Genomic DNA, 21,477 nt, shown 5'->3' with positions numbered 1-21,477 from the left:
TCTTTCAACAGTGTTAGCATTTAAAGAATATGTTTGGTCCAATAATTGATTTAATTTATTTGGCTTACAGTAGTATCTCTGCTGGTTATACTGTATGTTGATCTGTCTATAATAAAACATTAAGTTTGCAATTATACTCTAAATATCTGTCAAAATATAGTTGCATTATATTTGTTGACTTTTTTTTTTTTTTTTTGAATACAGTGTCTGTGTTTTGGCAGAGGTAATGAAGAGCATGTAGTTCTGACAATAGAATATTCAGGGAGGTTTAGTTTTATACAAAATGTATACAGTTTGAAACTGAAGTTTGTTAGCTTCCTCTGCATGCATGTATGATACCCTTTTCCTCACCTACCATGAAATCTAAATTATTCATGGTGAACTAAACAGAATACATCGTGTTATATCTAATAATTTTTTTTATGCTCTGTGCATTCCTCTGCTACTTATAGTAACTTCAAGCCCCTAATTTAGAAAAACAAAATCACAAAATAGCATTTCCAATTTCAGACAGGTATGTGCCATATATTATGAAGCCCAAGTTCCTTGTAGATGAAGTATGATGTTTCTGGTGATCTATGAATATACCATTCTTTTTGGGTATCCTAGTTGACCAAGTCTTTCCAGCCAAAGAGCAGCAATGTTGCTTGCACAAATAAACAATGGCTGCACTTTATTTTACTGGAAGAAAGTTGGATCCATTTTAAAATATCCACAAAACCAATATATATTAAAAAGTGCACATTATATCATAATAGCATTGGAATGATTGGTCAGTTAATGAACATAGCTGTGGCATTCAATGAACATAGCTGTGGCATTCAATGAACAGTATGATTGGGGGGGGGGGGGAAACAATACTGAATAACTGCAACAGTATATATGGGTTTATTAACAAAGAAACACATGTTTACATGTGATATGTACATCCACAACTATCAGTGGAATCTTGGTCGATTAAAGCATTAATGATGGTAGATTACATGCTCGAAATGGACACCTTGTCTTTCAAGATAGGTTTCGTAGCATATGCAAAAGTTCTCTGTCATCTTGGAGAACAAGGGTTGGGACATCTGCTGGACATATCATGCAATTTTATCACTTAGTTCTTCAAGGTTTTAAGGTGATTCATGATGGAATACCATTCCTTAAACATACCCCAAACGAAGGCATCAAGTGATATGAATACAGGAATTCTGTGAACCTTGAATGAGCCTCCTGGGGAAGTGTTCCAATAAATGGGCTTTAGAACCAAGTGTGTGATAGGTTGCTCCATCCTGTTGGAATTCCTGTACACAAAATGGAATTTTTTTTTTAGAAAATCCTGGGTGAACAGAACTCTCACATTCTCGATGCAGCATTCACTATTCGAGGTCACGGTTACACCACCCTCTTCAATGAGGTATGGTCCAGTTATGCTATGCCAAGAGGTTTTTCTTGCACAAATTCAGGTCTCGAGAAACCAAGAAACCTGTAGGTTTGTCTGTTTACATGACTGCTTAGATGGAAATGTGCTTCGTCTGAGAACCAGATATTATGGAGGGAGGATAGATCTTCATAGACATTCCAGCATGCATGCACAGTTCCTGCCATGCAGCATAATCCATTGCTATTAAACACTTACCCACCTGAATGACATATGAAAAAGTACCCAGCTCCTTAAGGATTCTCTGTAGTGACTGCCTCAATATCCCAATTTTTACCACTGTTTAGCGTTGACTGTGTTTCGGAGACTGTAGCACATGCCTGTCATTCTCATTTGTGGTTACAGTGTGGTCTGCCTCGAATGTCCTTTGCATTGTGGCAGAACACTCCTGCTATGTCAGAACCTCTTGATGAAGGCAATGGTGGTGCTATTGCTTGAAGTACGCTTACAAAATTGATGAACAAACTGCTCACAAGCATGTCATAGGCTTCGACCAGTTGCTCTACCAACACTGTAAAAATAACGCTCAGTAATAAATGTTTATTTAAATAAATTATAAATTATAGTACCAGAATAAACTCACTTAAAATATTATTTTATTAGTATAATTTTTGCCTAAGTATCAAAGGCATCTTCAGTACATGTAAAAAGTTAATCGAACCTGACAATTCCAAAAGGCGCCACCTAACTAGCTAATGTAAGATAACTAAAAAAATCATTAAATTTCCTAACTTGTATAAAAATATATATATATTATATGAAACTAAATTAAAATAAAATTAGTGCTTTTTAAATCGGCTAATCTTTTCTATCTCTCACAAAGGAGATAGATGTAGACCATCTGATCTGTTTAAGTTAGGAGAGTGAAGTAAAGTTTTGCATGTTTGTTTATAAAGCTTTTCCATGAGCAACCGATTTTTGGGAAAGACTTGTCTTGTTCCAATAAACCCTGTTTAGTGTTGATAGCATTCCTTGCAAGTCCAGGCTGTTCAAGGTATTGAATATAAGACTTTTTCTTCTAGCAAATAAAGGCAGATTTTCCTGTTTGTCCAAAATAAGACAACCCACAAGCGCAAGGAATCTGGTAGACACCTGGATAATTGAGATATGGAAGCTTGTCCTTTGGAGAAGTGAGAAGAAGATTTTTCTGATGGGATGAAAGGCTGTTGTTATTCAAGATAGACATTTTTCTCTCATATTGTTTTCTATTACTAAGAGACTATTAAACTTACAGGCCCTTCACATCAGATCCTACCAGTAGTTAATAATAACTGGTAGGTTATTAATAATATCTGGTAATAAACACATTATTATCAGTAATGTATCTACTTGGAATGAAGATCAAAGGAAAAAACTTACAAACTTCTTTGGTTGTCCACATAGATTGTATGGTCTTCCCAAAGTTCATAAACCAGTATTCCATTAAGACCAGTTATAGACTGTATAGGATGTCCCACTTATAAAATTTCAAAATTCTTATGTAATTTACTCACTTCTTTCACTAGAACTGCTACTTATATAAAATATACTTTGAATTTCAAAAATAAAATTTCAGATGTTTCATTATTTACTAATATTTCTTTATCTGACAGCATTGAATTACTACAACAATTTCCTTCGGACATTGTTCAAATACTCAGGACCTCACGATGACAGAATTAGAAACAGCAATTAGTCAAATTGACCCTGACAAATCATCCTAATTGATCTTATCTTTGGACATATGATTAAAAACATTGGGAAAATAGCCAAAAACTGCCTTCTGAAGATATTTAACACTTCCTGGAATACAAGTAAACTACCAAAAATCTGGAAAACATCAGTCATTATATTGTTACTAAAACCTAACAAAAACCTGACTGTAAAAGCTACAGACCTATAGCTTTGATTAGTACTCTGTAAACTAAAAATAAACACTAGAAAATAAGATCAATTATTTTATCTTTGCTAATCAGTCAGAGATGGCTTTCAAGAAAAACCACCATAAAAAATTGCATATGATACTGGAATAAGAGGAAACACGTTAATTTGGATTTCAGATTTCATGAAAGGAAGAAAAATGAAAGTAAAAGTTAATGGAATTTATTCCACCATGCATCGAACTTGGGCTGCAGTCCCACGGGGTTCTGTTTTAAGCCCACTTCTATTTCTCATCTATAAGAACAATATCCATCCTCATAAATGACAATATTATTTTATTAATAATAAAATAATAATGGCAATATTATAATTGTCATTTATTAGTCAATAAATGACACAAAAATAACATGCTATGCAGATGATAACAATCTGGCACACAAGCAGTAATCCTCAACAATCTGAAAAAGCCTTAAATAATTCAATAAAAGGCTTAGAAAGATGGACAAAGGAACTTAAATTACAGACAAACCCAGAAAAAACAAAACTGAGTATCTTCTCCACTAATAGAAAAAAACGGACACAATTACGACCCCAAATCAAAATATATAATACCAAAATAGAAAAAAAACAGAATCTCCAAAATACTTAGGCCTAACTCTAGATACTGAACTGAGATTTACTACTTATATTATAAATATATCTAATAAAGCTCTTAAAAAGCTTAATATCATCAAAAGGCTTTGTGGAACAAAAGTGGGGTGCAAAACCGAAGATGCTCAAAACTACATATATAGCACTCATACAACCCACTATGGAATATGCCTCATCAATCTGAGCTCCAGCTTCTACTAGCTCAAAAGAAAAACTTAACAGATTACAATTAAGAGCAGCAAAAATTATTATAGGTGCAGTCTCCTCCACGAATAACTTAAAAGCTCGACAAGAGTATGGGCTTCACATACTAGAAGACAGAAGAAAACTTTCCACAGTTAAATTCACTAACAGAATCAGGAGCCAACACTGATGGATCATCTGATGAAACACTCAACCATCGAGGTTCAGGGTTTTTTTTTTTTTTTTTACTCTACCTGGAGGCAAGGAAACGCAAATCAAAACCAGAGCTGGCAAAATAGCTTCAAACTTTACTTGTGAATTAACAGTCATACAAACAGCTCTCAAGTTCTATCTCTCAAATCCAGTACTAAACATTACAGAAGGAATAACCATTTATAGCAAATCAAAATCTGCACTTGGGGCATTAAAAAATGGAAAAACAAAACTCACACAGGAAATTCATGAACTACTAACTTTAAATTTGAAAAATAAGAACTGTACACTGCAATGGATACCAGCCCATGTAAATATTGAAGGCAGTGAAAGAGCAGACACTAGTCAAAGAAGCAAGATACTTGTCTCAAAAATTACACCCACTATCACTAACTGATGCCAACTCTGTTGCCAAAATAAGATTGGTAAAACAAACTATTAAGAAGAATGAAATCACTGAAATTAATGAAAATAGAGAAATAACACAATCATCGCCAGACTAAAGACGGAACATTATAGAGGCATTAAAATCCAGCCAGACAGTACTAAGAGCTATGAAACATGGAAGAAATGTCCAGGAGTTGAACCGGCCCATATCTATTCTTGTCCGGCAATTGCTCCTGCTGCTCTACAGAAAACTGATAATAACTCTAGAGAAAAGCTCTGCGCCATCAAAGTTCAACAAATTGCCAAAGCAGTTCTACAGATCCACAGCCATATCTAGAAGCTCTTCAATGGACTCGACAAGAACATTGTTTCAAATATTTGATTTTGAAACACATTGTGGTTATTTTTCCTTTAAAAACAAGTTATGTCAACAAATTGAAGAAAAGCAATAGGCAATCCTATTTCTCATGCTGTCGCCAACTTCTTTATTGAGCACTTTGAATAACATATTTTCAACATAATTTTACCTAGACCTCATTGGTTCGGATATGTAGGTGACATTTTTGCTATCTGTAATGGCTGTTCTTATAATTACAACAGTTTCTCTCATCATCATCAAATTCTTGCCATGTACCCTCAAGGGGTGTATAGGATATGATAGTACTACATGAAAAAAATTACATCATTACTAACTTCCTATCTATAATTTTCCTCCAGATCAGTCTGTTACTTGTCAAGACTCCAACATTATCAGATCTTATATTTCTATCATCTAAAGCACTTTGTACTGTATCAATCCACCTATATCTTGGTCTTCCTCTGGGTCATTTTGCTGCCAACCTGGCAGAGAACACTTGTTTTGCTAATCTTTCTTCGCCCATTCTGTTTAAGTGACCATACCACCTGAGATTAGCTCTGCTAACGCATTCCTGGATGTTGACAATGTCAAGTTCTTTCCTAATATTCTCGTTTTTAATATGATATTGCCATTGATGCCATCTGTTCACGCCTATAATCTTTCTCAGGACTCTCATATCTGTAGTCTCTAGTCTTTAGTCAAGTGTTTTACTTCTGACCCAGCTCTCAGATCCCTAAGTTAAAACTGGTTTGAATTGTATACACCTAATTTAGTGTTCCGACTAATTTCTCTTATTCCATATGAATTTATTCAGTTGACTTCCCACCATACCAGCTTTGCTGGTTCTGTTGTCTATTTCTATATTTAATTTACCATCTTCAGTAAAAATCGTGCCTAAGTAGCTGAAATGTTTTACTTGTTCCACAGGTTCTCCACACAACACAGTTGACATTTTCAATAATTCTGCCTATTTTCATTGTCTTTGTCTTTTTATTGCTGACCTTCATACCATATCTATTACAACAGTTACTCAATTTAGTCACGGAATCTTGCAGACTTGTAGCAGATTTATTGATAAGTATAACATCATTTGCATAAAGCAAAGAGCTGACATTAACATCTCCAATTTTGATGTCATGTTTAATACCACTTTCCTTCATAATGTACATCCTTGTCTCACACCAGATTTAACATTAAACCATCTTCCTGTACTTCCTTCAATTCTAACTGCTGACTTACAACTCAAAGACTAAGTATTGCTTGATATAATGCCCCATTGACGACATATAACTGTAGCGTATTGAATAGCTTCTCTCTTGGCACCTTGTCATATGCCTTTTCCAAATCGACAAAACTTAAATACAGATCTCTGTTATGTTCCCATGCTTTCTCGACTATTTGTCGTAAAGTGAAGATCTGATCCTGACAGCCTCTATTTGGCCTGAATCCAGCTTGTTCTTCACCAAGCTTTTCTTCCACAATTCTTCTCAACCGTTTCTCAAGTATACTTGCATAGATCTTGCCAGAAACACTCAGTAGGGAAATACCTCTGTAATTCTCACATTCAGTTTTATTTCCCTTTTTATATATGGGTACTATGAGAGCTCTACTCCAATCATCGGGAATTCGTCCCTCTGTCCGGGCTTTCTGAACTATGCAGTGCAGCCACTGTAAGACTCTTACACCACCATACTTCAGCATTTCTGGTCAAATATCATCTACTCCTGCTGCCTTTCCACATTTCAAGCCTTTGATGGCTTTTTCTACTTCAAGTATAGATATGTACTCCTGACTGCATGCCTGGTCAGTGTTTTTTACCCCTGGGCTGTCATCACTGCTTGTTTCATTTAGCAGTTTTTCAAAGCAGTTACTCCATACTTCAAGGATATATTTTTCTCCCTTTTTCATGTCACCTTTATCATCTCTAACTCCTTTTACAGCACTTTTTCCTCCATTCCTAAGCTTCTTCAACAACGTCCAGAATATTTTGCCACCTTCTTGATATTTATTTTCTATATTCTTGCCAAAGTCCTCCCATGACTTTTGTTTAGCTAGTGTTACACGGTGTTTAGCATTCTTGCATTTGTCTCTGTATTCTCTAAGAGTACAAGCTGACTTATTTGACAGGAACTTTTGATATGCTTTCTTCTTTTCCTTCACTCCCTCTTTAACTTCCTGTGTCCACCAGGGAGTTCTGATTTTTTTATCCTTGCAGACAACCTCACCACATGCCTCTCTGGCAGAATCAATCAATGTTTTCTTCAGAGTTTGCCACTGAATCTCCAAGGTTTGATTCCTGTTCTCAAACTCTTTCATTTTTTCTTCAATAATCTTTGTGTATTTTAGTCTACAGTTCACATCTGAGAGCTGCTCAACTTTTATTCGCTTTAAAACTTTCTTACATGTTATTCTTTTCAATATGAAATTGAATTTTATCCTGCTCAAGACTAAATAGTGATCACTTCCAATTTCAAATTCTCTGTACACTCTGGTTTCCTGCACCAGGGAGAAAACATCACTATCAACAATAACATAGTCAATGAGACTTTTCTTATTCCTTGCCTCTTCTCTCCATGCGAATTTGTGCAACATTTTTATGTTGGAACATGGTGTTAGTAATAACCAGTCCATGTCCTGAGCAGAAATCCAACAGATATTTGCCATTATTATTAGCTTTGCTCTTTTCTCCAAATTTTCCCAATATATTTTTGTATGTCTCACAATCATTTCCTACTCTGCTATTCAGATCCCCAACAAGGACCAACTTTTCCTTTTTCATTGTGTCAGTTGCTTTCTCTAAAGCCTCAAAAAAATTCCTCCACTTCTACCTTAGTAGAACCTTCTGTGGGACCATAGGCACAAATAAGTCTCATTGTCCAGTTCTCCATTCTCATATTTGCCCACATTACTCTACTTGAGACTGACTGCCATTCAAGAAGATTAGCCTCGTATTTTGTGTTGAATACTATGGCTACTCCTTCTTTTCCTTGATTGTCATTGCCTGAATATAACATTTTGTATCTGTTGCTCAGAAAGATCTCACCAGTTTTTGTCTTTTTTGTTTCAGTCCCCTATTATGTTGATCTGGTACTTATCTAATTCCTCAGCGAGCTCCATTTCTTTCTTCTTTCAGTCTTCTTATGTTGATAGTACCGATCTTTAACTCTGGTGATGCAACAGTTTCTCCATCTAAATTAAATGCACTTCATCCAAGGATTCAATTCACCCTTTTATATCTTTTCATTTTTCATCAACCAGATGGTAACCTACATTTTTCAATTTTTCGGAAGGACTCACACAGGCCATTATATCCATGCTGAATCTCGTCATCATCTCAGTCAAAACACTGGTTCATCGGGCTCACGCCTTATGTTCTTCAGATGAACTATTACAGAAAGAATTACAACATATTATTCCCACTCTTTTTTTTTTTTTTTTTTTTTTTTTTTTTTTTTTTTTTTTTTTTTTAATCTAATGGTTTTTAGAATTCTTTCATTAAAAGAGCTTTGAACAGTTTAGGTATCTCTGCTTCTTCATATACAGAAGAAAATACTCTTATTGCTATTCCATATGTACAAGGCATTAGTGAATGATTAGCAAAAGTTTTAAAACCACTAAATATTTTTGTTGCCTTTTGCTCCATTAGAAAAATCTCCACCTTTCTCCAAAGGATAAGCTTCCACATCCCAATTATCATGGTGTCTACCAGATTACTTGCTCTTGTGGGTTATTTTATTTCGGACAAACAGAAAGATCTGATTTTATTCAGCTAGAAGAACACTGGTCTTATATTCAGTACCTTGAGACTGACTTGCGGAGCATGCTATCAACACTAGACAGAATTCATTGGAACAAGACAAGTCCTTCATAAAAGTCAGTTTGTTGGAACTGCTTTATAATGAAACATGAAACCTTACTTCACTGTCTTAACTTAAACAGATTTGATGGTCTACATCTTTCCTAACATTATTTAATTGTGTGAGCACTTTGAATAATGTATTTTCAACATCATTTTACCTAGATCTCATTGGTTCGGATATGTAGGTGACATTTTTGCTATCTGTAATGGCTATTCTTATAATTACAACACTTTCTCTCTCTAAATTATTGCTCTTGTGGATTATTTTATTTCGGACAAACAGGAAGATCTGATTTTATTCAGCTAGAAGAACACTGGTCTTATATTCAGTACCTTGAGACTGACTTGCAGAGCATACTATCAACACTAGATTTTATTCCTATCCCATACGTACAAGGCATTAGTGAATGCATAGCAAAAGAAATTTTGCTATGCATAGTGAAGTGATGCAAAGTGACCAAGGTTAATTATATTTCTGCATGTGCTTTGAATAAAAATCAATTTCAGAATCTGTTGAAAATGTCTTAATAAAATGTGTGTGTGATAAGTTATGAAATTTAATTATCTTTTTGAGTTATCTTACATTAGCTACTTAGGTGGTGCCTTTTAGAATTGTCATTTATTGTTTGATTAGCTTTTTACATGTACTGAAGATGCCAGAATAAACTCGCATAAAATAATATTTTACATGAGTTTATTCTGGTATTATAATTTATTTAAATATGCCTACTCACAGTATTTTCTTATTGAAACAATAAAAAATGTCTTTTCTTCCCAAGTCAACACTATTGCTACAGCTAAATGTAATGGCATAGACCAGGGGTGGGGAACACTTGGCACATGTGCCAAACATGTCACTCCAAACACTTTTTTCCAGCACGCAACCCAGGGTCACCTTAAAAATAATTAAATAAATAAATACATATCCAACATCTTAACCTAAAGGAACTTCAAGAAGTGATGCAAAGCGATCAAGGTTAATTATATTTCTGCATGTGCTTTGAATAAAAGTCAATTTCAGAATCTATTGAATGAGGTGGATTCTGTGTACGAAGGACTAATAATGTACAACAATGTTCGTTGGCTTGAGGTTTTGTTCTGAAACAATTTGTTGAATGCCTGGATCAGATAAATCTCTTTTTGACTAATTAACAATGTCTTATAAAGAAATGTATGACATTGTGTGGGTTTGTGAACTGATGTTTTTTGCAGATATTTGTGAACATTTAAATAACTTGAACCGTAAACTACTGGGCACTGGTAAGACTCTTATGTTATGTTTGATGACATAAAGGCATTTGAAATGAAACTAGGAATTTTTAAGAGGGATGTAGACAGTGAGAGATTTAGATATTTTCCAAACCTAAAGAAACACACAAATGATCTCCAAAAGATGACAAAACAGACTGCCAATGTATTCAAAAACTATTTTTAAATACCATTGTTGTGTCAGCAGTTCTCTCTAAGATTTGTTAAGTTCAGAGAATTAGAAGAGACTGTAAAATTCATTACGTTTCAAGAAAATATAAAACTGTATGAATTAAACTTGTGGATGTTTTTGTGGATAAATATGGATGATTTTGAAATGCAGTTGATTGATTTTCAAAGTAGCTCAGTTTGTAGGCAGAAATCTGTTGACCTCAGAGTTGACTTGGAAAATATTGAAAAGGAGCGATTAGAGACATGAGTAACAGAGAGAAGTGCAGAAAATTGGGTACTAAGGACTTGGAATACTATTCCAGAAACTTTTATATATTTTAAAATCCTTACTACAGCATTACTATCCATTTTTACATCTACATATTCTTGTGAATCATTGTTCTCAGTGATGAACTTTGTTAAGTCTTGTAATAGGAGCAGTAGCCTTACAGATGAAAGTAGTAACGCATGCATATCTCTAAAGGTTACAAAATATAAACCTGATATAAATTCACTGTCATCAGTGATGCAGCAGAAGTCTTTGATGCTAAATGAAAATGTCCACTATTCTCTAGTTTTGATTTGATGTTTTCTGCTAAAAAATGGTAAACATTAACTTCTGTTTAACATATTATGTAGGTGAAATAACATTTTATCTAATTTTTATGTATTACTCATAAAGGATTAAGAATTAATAAAAGAATATCTTTAATTATTTTTTTAAATTGTGCTTTAATCAAGTAAAACGATTATGTGTATATGCCCCGCAAGTTGGTTGTACAGCAGAGGAAAAAGATGAGTTCTGGAACGTGTTAGATGAAGAAATGAGGGAATTGGAAGAAAATGAGATGGTGATTGTCGCAGGAGACTTGAACGGGCACATAGAAGATAGAATAGAGACTGTGAAAGGGTGCATGGTGGCCACGGAGTGGAAATGATGAACCAGGAAGGAGAGAGGGTTGTGGACTTTGCAGTAGCGTTTGATCTGGCAATTGTGAACTCGTTTTTCTTCAAGAGGGAAGAACATTTGATAACATTTAGGAGTGGTAACAACAGCTCACAAATTGACTACATTTTGACTAGAAGAAAACATCTTAAGGTTGTGACAAATTGTAAAGTAATTCCAACAGATCAAGTAGCACAACAACACTGACTGCTGTGCACAGACTTTAAAATAAGATCGAAGATAAGAACTTCTGGTTGCCATGGGATAAAGACAATTAAATGGTTTCGCTTAAAAGAGGAGAGTGTGAGGAATCGTTTTAGGGAGAGAGTGTTAGAGAGGATTTCGGATAGACTGGAAAGTGTACAAGATTGGTGGAAACATAATTCAAAAGTAATCCTGAGCTGTGCAATCGAGGTGCTTGGTGAGACATCTGGAAAGATTAGAGAGCAGAAGGAGGGTTGGTGGTGGAATAATGATGTACAAGTGGCAGTGACAGCTAAGAGGAAGGCAAAGCAGAAGTGGGATGAGTCAAGAGTGGAAGAGGACAGAGAGGTGTACAAAGAGAGAAAGCAAGAAGCCAAGGGAGTTGTGGCACAGGCGAAGGCCATGGCATATCAAGATCTGTATGATCAATTAGAAACAAAGGAAGGACAGAGAAAAAACCAACTAGCGAAATGTAGAAATAAAGCAGCTAAGGACATCTTACATGTGAGGCAGATCAAAGATGCTGAAGGAAGAGTATTATGGAGAGATGTGGACATAAGAAACAGATGGAAAATATACTTTGAGGGACTTTTGAATGAGGAAAATGCAAGGACTCGCAGAGGAGATGGGCAGCCTTCTGAGGGGATGGTACAGAACATCAGTAGAATGGAAGTGAAGGAGGCCATGAAGAGGATGAGGAATGGAAAAGTGGTGGGCCCGACAGAATTCCAGTGGAGGCATGGAAGGCACTGGGGGAAGAGGGAATTGACCTGCTGTGTGACCTGTTCATGAAAGTTTGCCAACAGGAAAATATACCCGAGGAATGGAGGGAGAGTACTCTTGTTCCCATCTACAAGGGTAAAGGGGATGCACAAGACTGTAAAAATTACAGAGGAATAAAGTTGATGTCCCACACAATGAAGATCCTAGAAAGGGTTCTTGATGGTAGATTGAGGAAGGAGGTGGAGATTGCAAAGGAACAATTTGGCTTCATGCCTGGTAGATCAACAACAGATGCTATCTTTGGGTTACGACAGATGATGGAAAAATATCGAGAGAAACAAAGGGAGCTACATCTGGTATTTATTGATCCAGAGAAAGCATACAATAGAGTGCCAAGGCAAGAAGTCTGGGGGTGTCTGAAGGAGAAGAAGGTGCCGGAGAAATATGTCAGGTTGGTGCAGAAAATGTACAGAAACGTGAAGACAAGTGTTCGGACCTGTTTGGGACAGACAGAAAGTTTTCAAGTAACAGTTGGCTTGCATCAAGGGTCAGCATTAAGTCCGTTTCTGTTTAATATTGTGATGGTGGTAACAGAGGAGGTGAGAGAAGATGCACCTTGGACAATGTTGTATGCAGATGACATCTTGCTGTGTGTAGATTCAAGAGAAGAAGCAGGAACTAAACTGGAAAGATGGAGAAAAGTACTGGAAGAGAGAGGTATGAGACTGAGCAGAAGACAGAGTATGTGTTGCGCAGTGGGCAGCGGTGGCCAGGAGACAGATCTGGAGCTGGAAGGAAATGTCATCAGGAAGGTGAGAGACTTTAGATACTTAGGTTCAACAGTGGAAGAAGATGGAGGAGCTGAGAAGGAAGTGGGATGCAGGATACAAGCGTGTTGGAGGAACTGGAGAGAGATGGCTGGAGTGTTATGCGATAAGAGGGTGCCGATCAATCTGAAAGGCAAAATTTATAGGACAGTAGTGAGGCCAGCTATGACATATGCTATAGAAACTGTGGCCCTGAGGAAAAATAACATCAGCAGGATGGAAGTAGCAGAGATGAGAATGCTTAGGTGGATGTGCGGTGTGACCAGAAAGGATCGTCTGAGAAATGACTATGTCAGGGGAACAGTGAAAGTTACGAACTTAGGAGCGAAAATACAGGAGGCAAGGTTGAGTTGGTTTGGTCATGTGATAAGGAGGGAGGACGAATATGTGGGAAGAAGGGTCATGCAGATGGATGTGCAAGGAAGGCGGAAGCGTGGGCGGCCAAAGAAGAGATGGAGGGAGCTGGTAGAAGAGGACTTGAAGATGAAGAACTTGGATGTGGTGACAGCCCAAGACAGGAAGGTGTGGAGGAGACTCATTACAAACAGTGACCCCACTTAAGTGGGAGAAGCTGCAGAAGAAGAAGAATCAAGTAAAACGATTATACATATCCACAAGGAGATGTGTTTTGCATTATGGGAGATACTGAGACAGGAGTGATGTTAACTTGCTTCACCTTTGCAACTAGTTTCCCGGTGTTGTACCACCTTACCCCAGTCCTGAAGATACTTTCAGGCGCAAACTTTGTTTGCTCACACTGGGATAAAGGATTAAACTAAATTTATTGTAGTCTAACCAAGTGGAAAATAAACTTTCAACATGAATTCTTGCCTTTCAGTTGATTATATTTTGTATATGCATGATGTTAGCAGGCAGACAGTTGAATTGAGCTTCTGATGTGCAAGCAATTTAAAAGTAACATTGTTTAAATTTTTCATAACAATGCTTCATAGTATAAACTACATTAAAAAAAAAAATATATATATATATATATTGAACTTACTAATAGTTTGCTGGATTCCTAATTGAGTGAAGTGTGCTTACCACAGTTGTAATTTGTGCTCCAAATATGTTATAAATATAAATCCAGCATCTTTTAGCAAGTTATTTTAGTTTATAATATTAACAGTGTGCTGTTGTATTACATACTCAATAGTGTACCATTGAAGCACTATTATGAATAAATTCCAACACCTAAACCTACCTATATATAATGTCCAGATTAATTATAATATAAGCTAAGTTGGGGAAAAAATAATTCAATTTCCATGTAAATTGAACTTCAGCAAGAGGGCGGAAGGTGCTATCATCATCATATAGCTTCCTCAGTGCAGCATCATGTCCTTCTAGTCCTCTTTTTTTTGCAGCTCTTCTTTTTGTTTCGGCAGTCACATGATCCTCTTCACAATTGTATATCATCAAACCATGTCCTATTTTTACCTCGTGATCCTCTTCCATAATCTTTCCTCCTAATTGTTAGTGTCCTCTGTCTATGAAATTTTCAGGGCTCTTCTGTAGCATCATATTTCAAAGGCTGGAAGATGCTATATGTGGTGATTTTTGGTGCCAATAGATACATTCATTATAAAATATTAATACCAGAAACACTTACGTTTAATATTTTTATTGTAAAATTTTTGGCTGTTTCATAGCCATTGTCAATACAGTTATAGGAAAACTCAGAAAACAATACTTTTTTTAATAAATAATATCAGAGGTATTCAAAATTTTTCGGCTATGAAACAGCCAAAATATTTTGCAATAAAAATATTAAACAAGTGTTTCTGGTATTTTATAATAAATTCTTCCACTTATGTCTTGATTTTCAAATGAATTCGAATCATAAGTTTTTTTTTGGAAAGTATTTAGCGATAATTAACTCATTCTCTTTGTATTATATCTATGGGTGTCTGTTTGATTATATGTAAAGGTAGTATGCTTAATTTTGTAATTTTGAATGTTTTATTATTGTTTTGTTGTATGCTATATTGTGAGTCATGGTACTTGTGCTCAAAACAATTGTGGGCAATTTTAATGTGCATGATTTTGTTCACTGCAGTGTATGCAAAATATATGCACTTTGCAGAATGAGAGATTTATGGAAGGAGAATGAAACTGGAGAACATGTTTGCTGTGAGTGTTTTGTGAACAAATGCTTGAAGAGAGTAAGAAAAATGATAGTGGTGAGCTGAAAGACAAAATGCATGATAATGCAATTGTTGAGATTACAAGCAGTATGAGTATGAATGAAGCATTGGAAAATGACCAGATGGTAATGAAAAAGAAACACACATGGAGTTCTCCACAGAACAAAATGTGAAATTGAATAGTTGAAAAAATGCCTGATGATTAGTATGATGCAGAAGTGAAAGAAGCAGACGATGCAAGGGGAGAGAAAGCAGAGTATGAAATAGCAAAAGTGTGAGAATAAGGATCAGGTTTTTTATGCCAAGATTAAGGATGTTAGTAATCCTATAAGGATGCAGAGATTGAAAGTGGAAAAAGTTTATTTTGGCTAGTACAAATGATTTAGTAGGTGACAAGTGTGGTATGAGAGAATATATGAAAGATATATGAATGTACTCTGCCATAGGTGGAGCTTAGGCTCAACCCTGTGTCGGTCCTAAGTCCGGGTAAAAGAGGAAGGTTGAGCAATGAGTTAATCATCCATTCTCATAAACTATTCTTGATTACAGAAATATGTCATCATGCACCTTTATAGACATAAAGAGCAATAAGCATAAGGAGAAATTGGTGAAAGACAGAATTTAGTTCTGGGTGGATGGGAATATGATATGCTATAAGCGACGACAGTTTTGTGAAGGATAGGTCTTGCCTTAGTAATTATCTTATGTTTTGTAATAAATTGGCAATAGTTTACTGCTAGACTTTGCAATAGCATTTGACAGGATTTCACATGAAACTCTGTTGCATAAATATGAATCTGGTTATATGGATTAGAGGGTAGCTGATGGTTATGTATCAAAGATGGAGTTGATTCCAGGAGAAGGAATGTGACCAATGATGTTCCTCTGTTATTTAATTTGTACATAAATGATATAGGAAATAATATGACAGGAAATTTTCAGTTGTTTGCTGATAATGCTAAGCTTGGAAGAGCATTTGTAAATGAAGGTGATTTAGAGATTCTGTGGGAAGACTTAAATCAATTATCAGTATGGACAAAGGTAAAACACTGCCAGTTTAATGTGGGCAAGTGTAAGGTGATACTCTGGGAAGAAGATATCACAAACTGTGTACTTCATGTACACAACTTGTGATCTGAGGGCAGGGACTTGGATAATTGTGAACGTGAAGTTTAGAGAGCATATTGCAAAGGTAGCAAAAGCAGCATTATCAGATTATGTGGTTGTTGAAGAACACACTAGCAAGCAAAGATAAAGAAGTTATTGTTTCCCTATATAAGGCCATATCTGGACTACTGTGCACAAATGTGAACACCCAGATTCCATGCAGATGAAGTTGAGGAGAGCATCCAGAGATGAGTGACAAAGATTGTTGTAGGTCTATGGGATGCTCCCTATGAGAATAGATTGATGGTTTGTGGGCTTCAAAAGCTAGCCGATAGCTGGAAAAAGGAGACATGGTAAAAGCATATAAGTTATTAAAGGGGTTTTATAGGATTGACACTAAAGGCTTTTTTTTTTTTTTTGCTTGTTTCAGTATATGGTAGGAAGGGAGACAACAAAAGGTCACCAGTGGAAATTGTGTAAGGTCATTGTTAGCAATGATTTGGGGACTAGATTTTTTGATTGGAAGGTGGAGAATGGGTGTCAGTAAATCAGTTTAAGGAGAGGTATGATAAGTATTGTGTGAATATTGGATCTCCTGCAGTGAGACTTCTGACTCCATGGAAATACCTGTATAATAATATAAATGATCTAGGTATTGCGATTAAAAACTTTTATTATTATTACTACATTCCTACTGACTTTATATTCTTTTGCCTGTAGTAAAGTTTTTCAAATACATATTTCAGTGCCTGGAGGAGAGTTTATGAGCTACAGTGATGGTGTCCATCAAATAGCACTTTTAGTTTCTGTAACAGTATGTCTCATTGTTCTTACCCTTCTGGTTACATTTGCTTATCTTAGGTGAGTAATTTTAATTATTTTGTAAACTTTTAACAACTTTCTTTGAATTTGTGATATTATTTGAAGACTAAACAATTTAAAAGACAAGCATTAAATATACAAATGTATAAATACACATCTATTGCATCAAATATATATATAAATATATTATATAGATTTGATGTAATGGATTTACTCTGCTCCCTGACATAATAGAAGAAACTTAAATGACTAAAACCAAAGGCTATAACAGTATAGGAGGGGAGGGAGGGACTTATCTTGAATACATAACTAGTATCATCTTCATAGAAGACATCATTGGGTGCATAACATGAATAGAGAAGTACTAAGTGTACATTGCAATACAATAGCTATAAATTAAGCTACAAATGGATTGCTGACATTTGAAAGTGTTCTGGATCCCACAGTATTGTTGAGCATGTTTATGTTTTATGATCTTGCCTATGCAAAATCACATTTTGTCTTGACTTGTCTTTGTTCTTTCACTGTGACAGCACTCCTTTAGATGGCTTTTGCAAAAAACAGAAAACTTTTATTTTCTTTGGTGGGTTTTCTGTAAAAGAAAACCCACTTTCACTGAACGTTATATTCTCAAACAATTTGCTCATCATCCTTATCAAAAAACAGAAATCATAAATGTTTAATCCGACGAGCTAGAACTAATTATTCAACTCCTCGTGAATTACAGAAAGAACTTTCAACTATCAAACATCACATGAAATTAAATGGCTTCTCCGAAAAAAGTACACATATGTTCGATTCCTACAATCAAATCCAGATTCAATATGTCGAGTTCCAATTCCATATATTTCCGTGATGTCAGAACCAATTTCAAGAATTCTGAAGAAATATGATTTAACAGCCACTTATATACCTATTAACAAAATCATACATTCAATACAACAAATCCGATAAGTCTGGATTGGCTCAGATAGAGACAAGCCACAACATCCTCTGGTTCAAGACTCTCCTTCTACACAGATGTCGCTATAAATTTGAACAGCTATTCAAAGAGAGTGCTGAGGACTCACTTCAATGCCTTATTTTGAATCAAAATGGCTGTATATCCTTATCAAAAATATGGGAAAGTTTAATCAGGATAACACATTATTTATTTTTTTTTAATTGAGACTTTAATTCCTACATTAGTCTAATGTTATTTATAAATTGAGATTACTATATAAAATTGTGAATTAATACCTATAATTTAATCATCACTCTGAAATTTTTCCTCTCTTTAATGCTTAGCAATGTAACATCACGCGGCTCGTTCTACTTTTGAATGATCAATTGTTGGTATTCCACCTTGTTAAAAACTGTTCCTATGTAGCCACTGAAGATAGTCTGTTATTTTAAGACTGAAATATTTGGCAAATATTAAAATATTCTTAGGAATTAACGTGTCTAATTCCTAAGAATAACCTTTCAAAAACCCTATGAGCACACGATGTCTGAGACCACAGTGTACAGCCAAGAACAAAATATTTTAAGTAGCATAAATCTTCATCATCAAATCCCTGCCATGTACCCTCAAGGGGTGTACAGGATATGATAGTGCTACACTTTACTAACTTCTATCTACAATTTTCTTTCAAATCAGTCTGTTACCTGTCAAGACTCCAACATTATCAGATCTTATATTTCTATCTTCTAAGGCATTTTTTACCATATCAGTCCGCCTATATCTTGGTATTCCTCTGGGTCTTTTTCCTGCCAACCTGACACAGAATATTTGTTTTGCTAATCTTTCCTCACCCATTCTGTTTAAGTAACCATACCACCTAAGATTGGCTCTGCTAATCCATTCCTGGATGCTGACAGTGTCAAGTTGTTTCTTAATATCCTCATTTTTAATATGATATTGCCATTGATGCCATCTGTTCATTCCCTTAATCTTTCTGAGGACACTCATATCTGGAGTCTCTAGTCTTTGACTCAGCTCTCAGATCCATAAGTTAAAATTGGTTTGAACACTGTCTTGTACACAGCTAATTTAGTGTTTTGACTAATTTCTCTCTTATTCCATATGAATTTATTCAATTGACTTCCTACCATACCAGCTTTGTTGATTCTGTTGTCTATTTCCATATTTAATTTACCATCTTCACTAAAAATCGTGCCTAAGTAGCTGAAATGTTTCACTTGTTCTATAGGATCTCCATTCACAGTGCAGTTGATATTTTCAATGGTTCTGCCTATTTTCATTGTCTATGTCTTGTTTTTGCTGACCTTCATACTATATCTATTACAACAGTTACTCAATTTAGTCAGGGAATCTTGCAGGCTTGTAGCTGATTTATTTAGAAGTATAACATCATCAGTATAAAGTAAAGAGCTGAGATTAACATCTCCAATTTTGATATAAGGTTTAATACCACTTTCCTTCATAGTGTGATCCATATAGATAATGAATAACAGAGGGGATAATATACATCCTTGTCTGACACCAGATTTAACGTTAAACCATCTTCCTGTACTTTCTTCAATTCTAACTGCTGTCTCATAACTCAAATCAAGACTAAGTATTGCTTGATATAATGCCCCATTTACGTCATATAACTGTGGCATATTGAATAGCGTCTCCCTTGGCACCTTGTCATATGCTTTTCCAGATCTGCAAAAGTGAAATAGAGATCTTTGTTATATTCCTATTATTTCTCAACTATTTGTTGTAGAGTGAAGATCTGATCTTGATAGCCTCTGTTTGGCCTGAATCCAGCTTGTTCTTCACCAAGCTTTTCTTCCACAATTTTTCTCAACCGTTTCTCAAGTATACTTGCATAGATCTTGCCAGGAACACTCAGTAGGGAAATACCTTTGTAATTCTCACATTCAGTTTTATTTCCCTTTTTATACATCGGTACTATGAGAGCTCTACTCCAATCATCCGGAATTCATCTCTGTGTCCAGGCCTTCTGACATATGCATTGCAGCCACTGTAAGACTTATACATCCATACTTGAGTATTTCTGATCAAATATCATCTGCTCCTGCTGCCTTTCCACATTTCAGGCCTTTGATGTGGGTGTGAACAGGTTCTACCTCAATTGTTAACTTTTGTTTTGCTAGTTTTACACAGTGTTTAGATTTCTTATATTTGTCTCTGTATTCGCTAAGAGCACAAATTATAGCTGACAATCCGACAGGCACTCAGCTAAATCATGAGAAACAATTCAGATTGGAGTTGAAACAGAAGTATTGCCCTAACATGTCTCCTATTTGCTAGATAACAATAAAGTTAATTTGAACAAGTTAGGCTTCCGAATAACTGTCTCTCAGATCTTTGGCAAATTAATCAATTATACTGGTTGAGGTTGGGGGAGTGCTTCATAGTCGATGCTAATTCTGAAAATAGTTTGACACCTATAGAGTCTTCTAGGATGTTCTGTTTGAAACAATTTCAAACAGAAAATTTAAGTATGCTAGATATAAAAAATAGATATAAATAAGGAGTGCTTAAGGGGCAAAGCTGTATAACTGAGTGGAGACCTCCACATAGCCTTTAAAGGAATGCAGAGAACTGATCAGGGCTTCTGACCTAATGTCCAGTCCTCACCTTCTTGTGGTGCACCCTGTTGGGTATCTACCTGGACAGTGAATGGATGAGAATGAGCTAGCAATTTGCGATTTAGCCGACCAAATTGTATTCTTATTGACTTAAACCAAAATACAAAATGATGGTACAACATGACAAAATTTCATGCTGGTGGGGCGTTGGATGAGAATGGGCCCCCGTTGATTTTGCAAGGGAACCAGGGCAAACAGTGAAAAGTCAGCTACTGGAACAATTCTGAAAACACACCCCATCTCAACATCACCAGAGTTAAAGATCGGTACTATCAACATAAGGAGCATGAATGGCAAAGAAATAGAGCTAGCTGAGGAATTAGATAAATACCAGATTGACATATTAGGAGTGACTGAAACAAAAAAAAACAAGAATTGGTGAGTTCTTTCTGAGCAATAAATACAAAATGTTATATTCAGGAAATGACAATCAAGGAAAAGGAGTAGTCATAGTATTCAACACAAATTACGAGGCTAATCTTCTTGAATGGCTGTCAGTCTCAAGTAGAGTAATGTGGGCAAATATGAGAATTGAGAACTGGACAATGAGACTTATTTGTGCCTATGGTCTCACAGAACGTTCTACTAAGGTAGAAGTGGAGGAATTTTTTGATGCTTTTAGAAAAAGCAACTGACACAATGAAAAAGGAAAAGTTGGTCCTTGTTGAGATCTAAATAGAAGAGTAGGAAATGATTGTCAGACATACAAAAATATTTTGGGAAAATTTGGAGAAAAGAG

The 21,477-nt window shown here is 35.5% G+C and overlaps 1 protein-coding gene across 1 annotated transcript in view; it reads left to right on the top strand.

Moving 5' to 3' along the window:
* LOC150104298 (bone morphogenetic protein receptor type-1B-like) overlaps positions 1-21,477 on the top strand; it is a 193,154-nt gene that overhangs the window by 82,441 nt on the left and 89,236 nt on the right. Inside the window, exon 4 of the mRNA XM_090396453.1 lies at positions 17,057-17,171. Coding sequence (XP_090252579.1) covers positions 17,057-17,171 — 115 coding nt within the window. The remainder of the gene's footprint in view (positions 1-17,056; positions 17,172-21,477) is intronic.

The sequence above is a fragment of the Typopeltis vanoorti genome, chromosome 8 (assembly GCF_054136105.1).
Source record: "Typopeltis vanoorti isolate ZY-2024b chromosome 8, IOZ_Tvanoo_1.0, whole genome shotgun sequence".
Classification (NCBI taxonomy): domain Eukaryota; kingdom Metazoa; phylum Arthropoda; class Arachnida; order Uropygi; family Thelyphonidae; genus Typopeltis; species Typopeltis vanoorti.
This window is presented reverse-complemented; position numbering and strand designations above follow the sequence as displayed.